Source organism: Dipodomys spectabilis, unplaced genomic scaffold (assembly GCF_019054845.1).
Source record: "Dipodomys spectabilis isolate Male_0828 unplaced genomic scaffold, ASM1905484v1 ptg000233l, whole genome shotgun sequence".
Classification (NCBI taxonomy): domain Eukaryota; kingdom Metazoa; phylum Chordata; class Mammalia; order Rodentia; family Heteromyidae; genus Dipodomys; species Dipodomys spectabilis.
In genome coordinates, this window is record NW_024870910.1 from 5,923,562 (window position 1) to 5,937,355 (window position 13,794).

Consider the following 13,794-nt stretch of genomic DNA (forward strand, 5'->3'; position numbering starts at 1 on the left):
TCCCTTCTCCCCTCCCTCCTCCCCCTCCCCCCTCTTCCCTCTCCCCTCCCCCTCTCCCCTGGGTTCACAAGGTACTGGGGCTTGTTTTTCATCCCAAAGCTTGATGTTTTGGTGCAACAGGATGCATTCCATCACACCTCTTAAAAATACACACAGAGAATTTATACATGAGAAAACACAAGAACATTTGGGTGTTGATTCAGGAAGACCTTTCTCTTTGCTAGAGAGAATAATAATAGTGGTCCCACCAGCTTTGCAGACTGACTCTGAGTGCTAAAGGAATAATGTAGGGGAACACGCTCCTCCTCGCAGGCACCACGGAAGTGTCCTGCAGGCTCTCATGGCCTTCTCTACATGGCAACAGGAAGGGCCACAAGGTCTGTGAACCTGTCAGCTGCCCATCATCCTGACTGTACTGCAAGCATGGCATGCATTTCCGGGGCTCCCTTCTGTTTTGTTCTGATATGTATCAGGAATAAGTGATGCGAACCTTTGATAAGAAAGCAGTCAAGTCATTACTGGGGCATGTTGGGGTAATCTCCCTGGGTATCTCAAGAGACTCAAAAGACATGTTAAAACAACAACAAAAAAAAAAACAAGGAAAATGAAACAAAGCAAAACAATGAAAGAAAGTTTCAGAACTGGGCAAATTCCAGTGAGGACTTTCTTTCCTTCTCTTGGAAAACAAGTAGAAAAGTGAAAATTCAGAAAAGCCCCCAAATGTACTTTGCTATTAGCAAACTAAGAGGACTAAGAGTAAGGAGGAAACACGTTTCTAGAGCTGCTAGGGGCTGTTAAAATCAGTCAAGTTTTTGCAGCCTGACCCCCCCCCCCCCCACACACACACACTGGAAGGAATATGGAAAGAAACAGAAAACAGGCCGTATGATTAAATGTCCACAAAAAATATTGCTTGAAACTGACAGCAAAATGAGCTCATTTTCAGATAAACGAAAAACGAGACTATGCATTTCTAGGGAGCAGACTTCAACAGGAAGAAATGTTGAAGGGTGACTTTCAGAAAAAAGCAAAACAAAACAAAAAAACCCCAAACCAAACAAAAATGAAACCTATAGAAGTTTCTAGGTACAACAAGTAATGAAGAATAATTTAAAGGACATATATAATTTAAGTTAATGTTGACTTCACAACACAACAAATATGTCTTGAGGCTTTTAATACGTAGAGTAGAAATTATAATGTATTAGATGATATCATGATAAGGGTAAAAATATATCTTCTCATCCCCAAGGTAACTGAAGAATAAAAGTACAATGGAGCTACTAAGGTAATCAAAGAGAAAAGGAGCAAAGGCGAGAAAAACTCGGCCCAGTCATTCCCACGTGCTGTAGTACAGGACAGAATATCTATCACACCATAGTTAGAACAAATGGAGAGTGAATAACAAAGTTATAGGGTGAAACTTGACGTCTGTCATTAGTTACAATAGATGTAAATTAAATAATTGCTTGAATTAAAAGCATATCAAATTGGATAAAACATAATATCCAACGCTATGGTGCTTTGAGAGGCAAATACCTGTTGAAAAGTTACAGAAATTTAGTAAATAGATAGAATATACAGAGTCAATAGTAACCAAAAGTAAAGTAGCGCAGCTACATTACTACCAAGAAGACATAAAGGCCAAATGCCTTAGGAGAAATGGAGAACTCTCGCAATGCTCAGTTGGTCAGGGAAATAGGGAAATCTACACTGTATGTGAGTGATTCACATAGTCTTAATATAAATAAGGGATTGACAACAGTATAGGGAAAAGTAAATCCACAATCATGACTCTGTGAGTCATAGAATAAGCAGACATGACATGAGCAAGAATACAGAAAACATAAATACATCCGTCCAACCTGCCCTAATTAGCATAAAAGGAATAGTACACCCAAGAATACTTTTTGGCACATGAATGACAGTTGCAAAATGTCATCATATGTCAGGCCACTGATCTAAATTCCATCTTAGGGTGTGTGTCCTCCCTTCTCCCCCAAAACGATAAAGCCAAAACAAAATGAAAGGAAAGAATGATGAAAGGAAGGAAATTAATGAAAATAAATAATGTCAACAAAGAGGAGTTGGCCCTAGACAAAGATACAAAATTTTATATAAATTTTAAGTTCATTGTAAGAAGAAAATTGTGGTTCAAAGCCAGCCTGGGCAAGAAAAGTCCATGAGACTCTTATCTCCAATAAACTACTCAAAAAAAGCCAGAAGTGGTGCTGTGGCTCAAGTGGTAGAGCATTAGCTTTGAGCACAAAGAGGCTCAGGGACAGTGCCCAGGCCCTGAGTTCAAGCCTAGGGACCAGAAAAAAAAAAGGAATAAAATCATCCCTTATATCGGCAATATCACAGAAACCCTTGTGTATAACAAGAAGAATTTAAAACGACTTGTAAACAACTATGAAAATATAGATGACACCGCTTGCAACTATACATTCTAATGACCAATTTGGCAGAAGAAAAACTGAAAATCAAAATGGTTGAACTTGTCAGTACATAATTTGAACGTGCTTTGAAATAATTTGGGCTTGTCATTATATAAATTGGATTATTATTAAAATCATCTCACGCAATCGCAGGCCCAGATGGCTTCTTGATAGAATTTTGCCATACATTTCAGGAAGAAGTACTTCCAAACTTAATAAATCTCCCACAGAAGAGAAAAAGGGGAAGTAGTTTCCAGCTCATCCTGACCTTGGTGTTTGACAAGGACATTTGCACAAAAGACAAATTATCAGCTACCCTCTCCTGGGAGACATAGATGCAAAAAAAAAAAAATCTTAAAGAAACAATTGAATCCAGAATTACGTTGAAAGGTAATATTTCATAATCCAATTGGTTTTATTCCAGGAAAGCACAGTGCCATAACTACAAAAAAAAAATCATTTGGTGGCGAAATAAATAAGATTTGTTTCAAAGTCATCTTGGGAGAGAGAGGATGGAACAAACAGAACGTCTGTCAGCTGATCATTGTTAAACACATTTGCATATGCTCAGACTTTTCTATAAGAGAATTAAAAACAGACCAATCTGATATGCCACATTAAGAGATAAAGGAGAAAGCCTTGTATTTATGTCAGTATGGCGGAAAAAAAAAATCACTTGAACGCGTGGGGCATCATTTAAGTCTAAAACTCCGAGGAAGGGACAAAGAGAAAGCTTCCGGGTAGAATGTTTACTGATGAACATGACGATCTGCCTTGATCAAATCAGAATCTCAAAAATGTCAGAAGTAGTCATCTGGAGGAAGTACCAGGACTGTACTTTTAGATGCAAATGATAATAATATTTCCTTGGTGCTTTCTGTTTTTATTTCCTCATCTCCTTCCTCCCCCCTCCCCCCCCCCCCCTGCCTTCCCCCCCCCCCCTGGTTTTTATCCTCCTCTCTTTCAGATTTGCAGCAATCTCGCTTCTTGACTTTTATCTTTACATCGCAATTTGTTCTCTGGGCTCTTTCTTCTACTTTGGAACCAAAATGCTGACTTGTTTGTTTTTTAGCTCAAGGAGAAGTCCCGTCTGGTTCCTGTCTTTCTGTTTATTTTCTGGGGCACTTCCTAAACTCTCCATCTGAGCTCCAAACTCCTAGATACCCTGCAAAGCCCTGAAGAAGCAGGAACCAACTCTGGCTCCCACTCTGGCCTTTAGTGGAGCCAGAGCCGCAGCCCCATGTAGTCAGTCTTCCTGGGAGATGGACACCTGGGTGGTTTTTCAGGATTATCAATTTAAGCTTTCCTCTCTCCACTGCCCTTTCCTGTTTCCCGCCAGTAGACGCTTGACCTTGAAAAACTAGAACTTAGGTAGAAATCTACTTCCTGTTTTGCAGTGCCCTGCTATTTGAAAATATATTGCCTTTATAAAGATTGACATCCTTTTCTTTTCTCTTTTCCTTTTTATTTTTTAGTGGTACAGAGGTTGAACTTGGGGGCATGAGCTTACTATAAGACAGGCAACTCTCTATTTCTTGGGACAAACCCTTAGCTCTTTTGGCTTTTGTTTGTTATTTTTTAAAAGTTAATTTGATTTGGGTATGTGGTACTGAGGAATTGCGCCCAGGGCCTACTGCGTGCTAGCCAAGCACTCCACCACAGAGCCACCTTCCCTGTCCTTTTTGTTATTTTTGCTATGGGGTCTAATGTGTATATTCAACCAGCCTGGACAGTGATCCACCTGTTTATGCTTCCTCCATAGCTGCTGTGGCCAGTAAGTGGCCTGATGGAGAAAGGGTCTTAGTGTTGATGCATGGGCTGGTTTGGAATCTTCATCTCCGTGGTTTCTGCCCCCTGAGTAGCTAGGATGATAGGCGTGAACCACCGGTTCCCAGCTCTAGGATGTTATTTTCTAAAGAGACCAAACGGCCCAACTAGGGTAAAGAAAAAAACCTAACAATCACACAGATAAATTCCAAATACAGATGCATCTCTATGCAGAGAGACTTTTTTTCCCTAGACAGATGGGATCCTTTTTTGGTACAATACTTCTTTTTTTTTTCCATTCACTATCTTATCACAGACATTTTCTATGTCAACGGAAAAAAAGACATGCCAATTTTAATGGCTAAATAGTATTCTGCTTTGTGTATCAATTCCTAGTTTCCTATGGGTGAATATGTAGGCCATTGCCAGTTTTTGCATTCCTATCATATAATGTGTCCCACAAATGTCAGGACAAATGTCCCTGTTGTCACTGGATAGTAATTATCTGGGTGCTCATCTTCTGCTAGCAGAGAATTATTAATTCCCCTGGGGGGGCGCGTGTGGAGAGCAATCATTCTTTCTCTTGGAATCGGTACTCCCTTGCCGAGTGCCAGTATGAGCTTCAAATTATATTGTTGAAAGAAAGAAAGAAGAAATGGATGGGTGTCTATATAAGTGAGCACACGCATGAATCATCATCCTGTATCTCCGGTTTTTATTCAGCCTTTCATTGGCGGATAGCTCCATCCTTGTTAGGCATTATTCCGTTTCTTACACATTCTTCATTTCTCTTTGCAAATGTCATCACCGCTGAGGTATACCTGGTGTAGAATAACTTGGATCATTAGGAGGTGGCCAAACCATGGCTTCTGTCATAGATGGGGGTGGTCTCTTGGCTAGATGTTAAGTGTGGCAGAGATGAGTCACGAAGACTGAAATCGTCTCAAGGAAAAAGCCCATGGCGCAGTGCAGTGAGCTCTATCTCCAGCCGATATCCATTACAGGTCCTCTGGGGTGCCATTTTGCTGCTTCAACTGGATGGTCCTATAAGTTGAACTCACCGAGATGCCTGTGAATTGTCTTTAAATCACAGAGAGGGAAAGCCAGCTCGAGAAGGTTTTCGCGGCTGCTGGCATCTTCAGTAGAGCTCACGCCTGTTCTGATTTGTTTCTTCAGGATGCTCAACTAGCATGAGAGGTCTTGTGGTATATTATCAGATTATCAACCCGACTCTCTGGAGGAGAGAAATGCATTGTGGGTATCTCTCTCTGTAAGAGTGTGGCGTTTGGCTTATCAACTAAGGCATTTGCTGTAGTGGGTACATCCGTCTGGCAGTAGAAACAACCCTCCCAGACAATATAAGTGTTCAGTTGGTGTCAAAAAAATTTATATGTGCTTAAGCTTTTTTTTTTTAATTTCTTAGGAGCCTTTAGTATTGTTATCGAGTATGTGGCAAATGAACACGGTTCAAAAATCACAGAGAGTGATAGGGAATTATAGAACGGAAAATAAGCCGCTGATTGGGCCTGCGTTCATCAAGCCTCTTTATTCTACAACAGGCTTTTTATTGAATGCCAACATAGCTTGCATTGAAAGGAGCCAGAATGACTGTGAGCAAAGAAGCCGGAGTGAGGGGAAAGTTGACCTCCAGTTAATTTCTATTGTGCTCTGAGAGCTAGCTGTTTGTCTGGCTCAACCCCGCGTGCTTATTTATAAAGCTCCGGTTAGTTAGCCAGTGAACTCCTTTGTATTATGTAAGACACTACTTATCCCGCTATGGATTGAATATGGTGTCATCCGCCCACCCACCTACCTAATCCACACGTTGAAATTCTAGCCCTAAAAGTCATGGTGTTGGTGCTGGAGGGACTTGGGGAAATGAGTGTGGCAGGGAAGGGTAGGAATGAGATCTGTGCCTTTATGAAAGGAGTCCTTGGAGATGTCCCTTGTGCCCTCTGCCACATTAGGAGGGTACAGGCATCCCAGAAACAAGAAGCAAGGTCGTAGCAGACACCAAGTCTGTCAGCAGCCTTGATCACGGCCTTCAGCCCATCAGCCCATCAGCCACCCAGTCGGTGGCGTCCTGTGATTATTTCCTGGATGGACAGAGAGAGAGAGAGCTCCTTAGTCTCCGTTTCTTTAACAAACTCCAGGGTGTCTCATGGAGAAAATGGCGGAGCTGTAGTGTGAGGCCTGGTGTGAGACAGGGAGCTGTCTCTCTCTCTCTCTCTCTCTCTCTCTCTCTCTCTCTCTCTCTCTCTCGTGCTCTGTCTGGCTGTCCCTGACTAATGTGATGAATGCATTCTCTGTGACAGTGCCAGTCATTCTTCTAAACTACAGTCTCTGGCGCATCTTCTGATGGGAAGCCATCCCTGCCCACGCCTTCTATGTAAAGTAGTGGCTTCAGTAGTTCCTTTAAGAACTCTTACACCATACCAGACGCTCTCATTACAGGGGACACTTTTCTGTCAGCTCTAGAGAACGCATCTGGATCAAAACCATATGGGTTTAAACCTGATCTTACATTTATATGTCAGTGACCCAGAAAATAGCAGTTTATTGTTCTCCAATATCCAGAAGTATTGCAGAAGCTGGTGAATATTTTTTTTTGTCAGTTGTGGGGCTTAAACTCAGGGCCCAGGCGCTGCCCCTGAGCTCTCTTAGCTCAAGACAAGTGCCACAGCTCCTCTTCTGGTTTTTTAGTAGTTTATTAGAGATCAGAGTCTCACGGGGACTTTTCTGCCCAGACTGGCTTTGAACTGACCATGATCCCCAGCTCTCAGCCTCCTGAGTAGGTAGGATGACAGGCGAGAGCCACCAGCACCCAGCAGACATTTACTAGGAGCCCTCAGCCTGCCCTCCTTTATGGTCAGGGTATGTAACAGATTACTTCCATATGACCCTCTCACTTGGTGGTATTCAATCGATGAATAAGATGGGATGAGGACAGGCAAATAAGTGTTTGCCAGCAACCGTGTTCTTTATGGATCTTTCCAGAAAGATTCACTCTAGTCCAGTGTTTTACATCCCATTGGCCACTGCTGCATTGCACGGAAATATCTCCTTGCCAAAGGATCCTTGAAGCTGAGTCCTTCAATCTGAACACGTTTTGTTCTCCAGCCCAATCAGGGTCTGGTCCTTAGAAAGAAGTGGGAGGGAAGGGCCAGCACCCCGCAGTGTGTGCCCCGTGTGCTATCCCCGAGAAATGCTTATACTTCCCTTGGCCGGGAAGACTCTGCGATGGGCAGCCGACCGGTGGCAAGGGGTGGCACGCTGACTCTGTTGTTAACGTCTGACTTGCAGGAAAACTCTCAAATCTCCAACAAATCACACGAGGAGGAGTCTTCTCCCGTCCGGACAACTAGCCTGCTTTTCTCCATTCATGTTCTTCCACGGCTAGTCCTTTGCGTTAGCCACCCATACCAACTTCTCATTCTTTTGAGTTTGGAGTGCGTTGGCTCTCCTTCGTATTGTGTGTGTGTGTGCGTGCATGTGTGCACGCGTGCATGCACATGTGTGTGCACTCGAGTCTTTTTTCTCTACTCAGAGGATGCTTTTTTCCTCTGGTAAGAGGTACTTCTTTATTCTGTGAGAGTCCCCAGTCCAAATTCCATCACATCTCTGGCAATAGCCTTACCTGTTTCAGTCAGGTCTATTTTGGGGGCCTCTTGCACAGCTCCATTAGCTCACTTGTCACTATTTTCTTGTGTATTTGTCATGGCTGACAAATGTTATGGTCTCTTAGAGAACAAAGACTATAATTTACTGGACTTTTTTTCCACCCCGTGTCTTCCAACGTTCCTGGAATGTGTTCAAGACACCTGCTTAAGGAGAAGTAGGACAAGCTACCTCTCGCGTGTAAATGACCTACAAGGAATTACAGCCAACGCTTCTCACCACAGTCAGTAAAAGTACACTGATACAGTCAGGCAGGTGCTTGTAGACCTGTTATCCCGGCCCTCACAAAGCGGAGGCAGAGAGGTCAGCCTAGGCTAACTGTGAGGAAGCAGGAGAAAGCTTTTTTTTATTTTTTGATGGGGGGGGAGTACCCCCACAAGAGCTGGTGATAGCCGGGTGCGGTGGCTCACACCTGAAATCCCAGCTACTCAAGAGGCTGAGGTCTGAGGATTGTAGTTCAAAACCAGCCTGGGCAGGAAAAGTCTGTGAGACACTTATCTCCAAAGAACTACCAGAAACCCAGAAATGGCACTGTGGCTCAAGTAGTAGAGCGATTGCCTTGAGCTGAAGAGCTGAGGGACAGCACCCAGGCCCAGCGTGCAAGTCCCATGACCAAAAAAAAATAAGCTTGCGATAATATAATTCATTAGAGTTCATTTCTTTCCCAGCTATACATGGAGCTAATAACCCCCTTTCTGTGGTCATGATGTTTAAAATTGTATTTACCTTTACAATACAATTGTATTGTCTTTCCCAGTCTGGCTGATTTTGCTCAGAATAATGATCTCCAGTACATCCATTTTCCTGCCAACAGCATGATTTTTTTTTCTTTTCTTGTTGAGGTCCTGGGGCTTGAACTGTCCATGAGCTCTTTTGTTCAAGCTAGTGCTCTTCCACATTGAGCCACAGTGGCACTTGTGTTTTTGAGTGGTTAATTCAAGATAAGAATCTCACAAGGACTTTGGCTTGGTGTGAACCATGATCCTCAGATCTCAGCCTCCTGAGTAGTTAGGATTACAGGTGTGAGCCACCGGCACCTGGCGAGAACATTCCTTTTGGAACAGTGTTACCTCTTCCTTCGTTTTTTTCCAATTTTTTCTCCACCAAGTCCCCTTCCTCCAAGTTGTATAGTTCATTTTCAACATAGCATCTAGTAAGTACTACTGGTGAATTAGTCTACCCTGTGTCCCACTTTACCATCCCTAAAACTTAAATACAAGACAAAAAGTACACAACTCAAAAACAGCAATAAAAAGGGAAAAACAAGAAACAAAACAAAAATCACAAGAAGTAAAATAAAACAAACCTCTTGCTACCAATCTTGGAGTTCATTTCGATGAACATCCTTTTATCTGACCATATAGCTATTGAGCCGTTGTGATCCTCTCCTAAGGATATCTTCCTTTGGTCTCACTGTGTGAATGTATAGAGTCCTGCTTAACTTACCATGTCCAAGTGTAATTTTTTTTGCCTTTTACCATCTTTTGTGGTTTATTTATAGATTTGTAGGCACAGTCTCATTACTACAAATGAGGAAAACCAGGCAGCAATATGATCTTCACCTTTTAATGGCTGAATAGTACTTCACTGTGTATGCATGCCAGATTTACCCATTCTTTAAGTGATGGACACTTAAACCAGTTCTCAGCTATTATAAATAGCGTGGCCATGAACATGGCTATGCAACCATTACTACTACATGCCAACTTTGATTTCCATGCCCAGGTGTGCTACACCTGGGTCCTATAGGAGTTACAATTTTAGCCATTTCCAGGACCCTCCAAACTGATTTCTAGAATGGTCACATCAACTAAGCAGCAGCAGCAATGGTATATACACTTCATGGCCCATGGACTTGGGCATCCTCACCAGTGCTGGTTTTTATATTTAGTTTTCACTTGAGGAAGAAGGGAGCTAATTATGTGCTGAACGTTTGGTGCCCCGAAAATATTTATACCGGACACATTATGTTGACATCCTTTTGTGTCCCTAGCGACCATATGGGGGTCACTGAGCCTGTCCTCACTTCACAGATGAGGGCAGGGCCTCCAACCAGATTGATTAAAATGCTTGCCTGAAATCTTAGCGATAAGAGTCAGTCTCGCGTCTGTGAGATCCAGCATCACACATTACAGCGGAGCCCAAAGAGCTGATTGGTTCAGCACAGTCCCTTTCTTTTCATACCAAGCAGCCTTGAGCTTGAACTTTGTACTCTCCGCAGCCTGGTAGACGTGGAAGGCAAGCAGGTGGAAGATGGGTAATGGCAGGTCAGATCTGCGCGTCAGTGAACATGCCGGTTTTGAACTCTATCCCGGTCCGGGTGCCATCCCCGACTCACCAGAGGCTTATTATCTCCATGGACACAGAAAGCACTCCAGACATTCAGATGTAATTCTCCCGCCTCTCCCTCTCTCCCCAGGACACCGCCCCTACCAGGTGATCACCGCCAGAGTCCATCCCGGGGAGAGCAACTCCAGCTGGGTGGCCAAGGGGGCCTTGGAGTTCCTGGTGAGCGAGGACCCCGTGGCCAGGCTCCTGAGGGAGAACTTTGTCTTCAAGATCATCCCGATGCTCAACCCCGACGGTGTGGTCCACGGCAAGTACGTTGTGTTCCCCTCCCCCCCCCCCCCCCCAGGCCTGCCCCACACCAGCGCTCCCCTGACTGCATTGACCATCGCCATCTCAAACAACAGCTGTGGTGGGGAAGGCCTTGCTGTGACCTGTGACCGAGATCAGTTCCTTCATGGGAGGTGTGCCTGCACAGGGAGCGGCCCGTCTTCAGTACATGAGTACACCAGGGCCCGCCATGTTTCCCTGGATCCCAGGGGATGACATCACAGGCAGTTAATGCTGGAGGGGAGGAAGCAAGCGAGTCCAGCCCGCCTCCTTTCACGTCCAGCGTCGCCCAGTGGCTTGCCTCAGTGCGGCAAACTTGGGACTCTGCGCCTGTGTGCGGTTCCTTCACAGCGAAGGCCTGTGCGTTCGTGGGCTCATTGATGTTCACAGCAGAGACACCTTGACCGTCAACTAGATGCAACTTTAAGACAAGGGCGTGGGAGTCTCCGCTTCTCCGTCCCTGGCCTCTGCGTGCCTGTGGGGTGTGTGGCGGGAGGCTGCCTGCTCCTGTGGTGGGTGAGCTCTGTGGGGAAGGGTCTGCGTCCTCAGAGTTTGTGAGTGGGAGGTGCAGGGGCCTCTCCAGAGCCACGTGGCTGGGGCGTGGGTGTTCCTGGACTCACACTCACGCACAAATCCTCGTCTCCCAGGGTGCAGGCAGAGTCCAAGCCCCCTTCCTGCTGCGATCCATTCCTTTTGCTATGGGAAGAATGTGAATGATGATTTGCCATTCAGATTTTCCTTAGTAAATGAGCAGCAGCCCAAGCTTAAAAATTAACAAGGCAATACGAACAGAGGGATAGGACAAAAATAAAATGAGACTTAAGCTAGCCTGGGAAGGAAGAACCCTAAGACTTTTATCCCTAACTAACCACTAAAAAAGCTGGAAGTTGAGCTATGGTTTAAGTGGTAGAGCACCATCTTTGAGCAAAAATGCTCAGGGACAGCACCCAGGTCCTGCGTTCAAGCCCCCGGACCAGCGTACATGTGTACACATACAAACACACACACTCTACAAAGAAAACAAAAACTCTAGAGTTAAAGTGAAAAAAATAAGAATGCTAGTTAAATTTCTGTAATCAAAAAAAGTAAATCTTACTGGCTCAGAATAGACTACTTCTAAAGGCAGAACATAAAATGAAGATAAGTTAAAAAGGTTAACAAATGAGAAGACAATGCTACCATAAGAAAGGCATACGTTATAAATAATGAAATACAGATATGTCAAGCTATGTCAAATATAAACTAAGCCCACAGATTGTAAAAAGAAAATTATAGTGGCTACATAAAAGAAGGTACTTACGTGTTCACATAGATCAAGGCCTTCTAGCTTAGCATTTCCCAGCTGCCTGTGTGTGTGTGTGTGTGTGTGTGTGTGTATGTGTGTGTGCGCGCGCGCGTGTGCGTGCACACAGAGGGTTTACAATTACATAACTCAGGTAGTGAATGCATTTCTTTTTGGACAGTATCACCCCTTTCCCTCGCTCTCTCCCAGTTTTTCCCCGTCTTGTCCCCATTCACAAATTGTGTAGTTCATTTTCAACATAGGGTCTAGTGCGGACCACTGCTGCTGGTGTCCACCCTTTGTTCCTTTGCCAGAGAACACCTCTGGTACATTGGTGCAAGGCACCTTCACGCTGGAAATGGCCAGGGATTTCCCTGCTGCGCATTCTCAGCCCCAGTGGATGGAGAACAGCTCCGCGAGGTGCCATCCTATTCTGACACTTTGCCCCTTCTCCTTGGCACTCCTTCCACGGGCTTACCCGGGGTCCTGCAGAGAGTGGGAAGAGCACTGGACTCCAGAGTTGTAACCTGAATTCGTAAAGGTGTCTGCTCCCTGACCCGCCCAGCTTTTCTCTTCAGCTGATAGAGGGAGATGGAGGGATGGAGGGGGGGGGGTGTCTCCCAAGCCCATAGCAGTATTCGAGCTTGGGGATTTCAGAGGCCTGAGCGAGTCACTGGCTTAAAAGGGGGATGTGGTCTCTGTGACCAGGTAGCCTCTTTGCTGGGGGGGACCCATGATTTCCAGCCCCCCAACCCCCGTGCTTTGTGTTCCTGCGCGGTCCGCCAGCTTCTTGTGGGTGACACAGCCATCCGTCACCATCGTCGTTATTTACGATGACTCAAATCACCCTGCTCATTTCTAGAACAGCTTTCATCATGGAGCTCCAGGCACTCCGGGAGGGATCTGGAAACGATGGCGTATTTCCACAGACAGGAAAGGATGTGCCCGGGTCATAGCACGGGTGGCCAGGGGAAGTCTGGAGCCTGCCAGGGATCCGGGATGTGTTACAACCGAAGGCTAGGGAAGTTGAGTCCCTGAGAGCTCTTCTTGGGACCTAATGTCAGTCAGTGTGGGGCTAATCTAACGTCTGCCTGAACTCTCTGTGCGATGGACATTCTCCCTCTGGTCACACCCACATCCTTGTGGGGGAATCAGGTGGGTTTGGTGTCGTCTTTGTTCTGTGAGCCTTGCCCACAAGAGGCGGCTCTCTCCTGAGACATCCCATGGAAAGAAAACTAAAATCAAATCCCCTTTCTCCGTGTCTGAGCTGGCCCAGGTTAAGTTCGCTGGAGCATTGCTGCTGAGGTTCTTCTGAACTTTGCTTTCCCCAGACCTATAGCTGGTCACAACTTCTTAAAAGTGATACATGGCTGGGAAACGTGGCTCAGGGGTAGAGCGCTTGCCTCGCACGCATGAGGCCCTGCGTTCGATTCCGCAGCACCACATAAGCAGAAAAAGCTGGAAGTGGCGCTGTGGCTCAAGTGGTAGAGCGCTTGCCTTGAGCTGAAGAGCTGAGGGACAGCGCCCAGGCCCAGAGTTCAGGCCCCACAACCAAAAAAAGATAAAATTTCCCTGTGGCCCTCTGAATAGCAGAAAGACTTCGCAGAAAGACCGGAGAAACTAGACTTGAATTTATCACTTAACCTCCCAGATGGTGATTTTTTTTCTTTTGCAACAATTCATGGGCCTCCGTGGAATGAGTGAGGGTGTGTGGAAGTGGCGTCGTGTCATTCTGTGGGGATGGATGTGGAGTCTCTGAGGAGGGCTGGTTGGTTTCGGTAACAGTGGACCGAGAGGCATGGCTGGAATCTCCTTGTGAAATAATAGAGTGCCGGGCCTTTCCTGGCCCGAGAGCTCTCTTCGAGACATGGGTCTGAGCAGGAAAACAAAACACAAAGATGGATGGTTATATCTTCCACGCGGATCCGTTTCCAGCCTGCTTACTTGTATTCAATTGTACTGAATTCTGGGTAAATCAGCCAAATCAAGGCAATGGTTCTGTGACTCTTTGAA

General features: G+C 45.3%; 1 protein-coding gene across 1 annotated transcript in view; it reads left to right on the forward strand.

Moving 5' to 3' along the window:
- The window catches only part of Agbl1 (AGBL carboxypeptidase 1), a 353,278-nt gene that overhangs the window by 127,326 nt on the left and 212,158 nt on the right, over positions 1–13,794 (forward strand). The window contains exon 18 of the mRNA XM_042698518.1: positions 10,303–10,483. Coding sequence (XP_042554452.1) covers positions 10,303–10,483 — 181 coding nt within the window. The remainder of the gene's footprint in view (positions 1–10,302; positions 10,484–13,794) is intronic.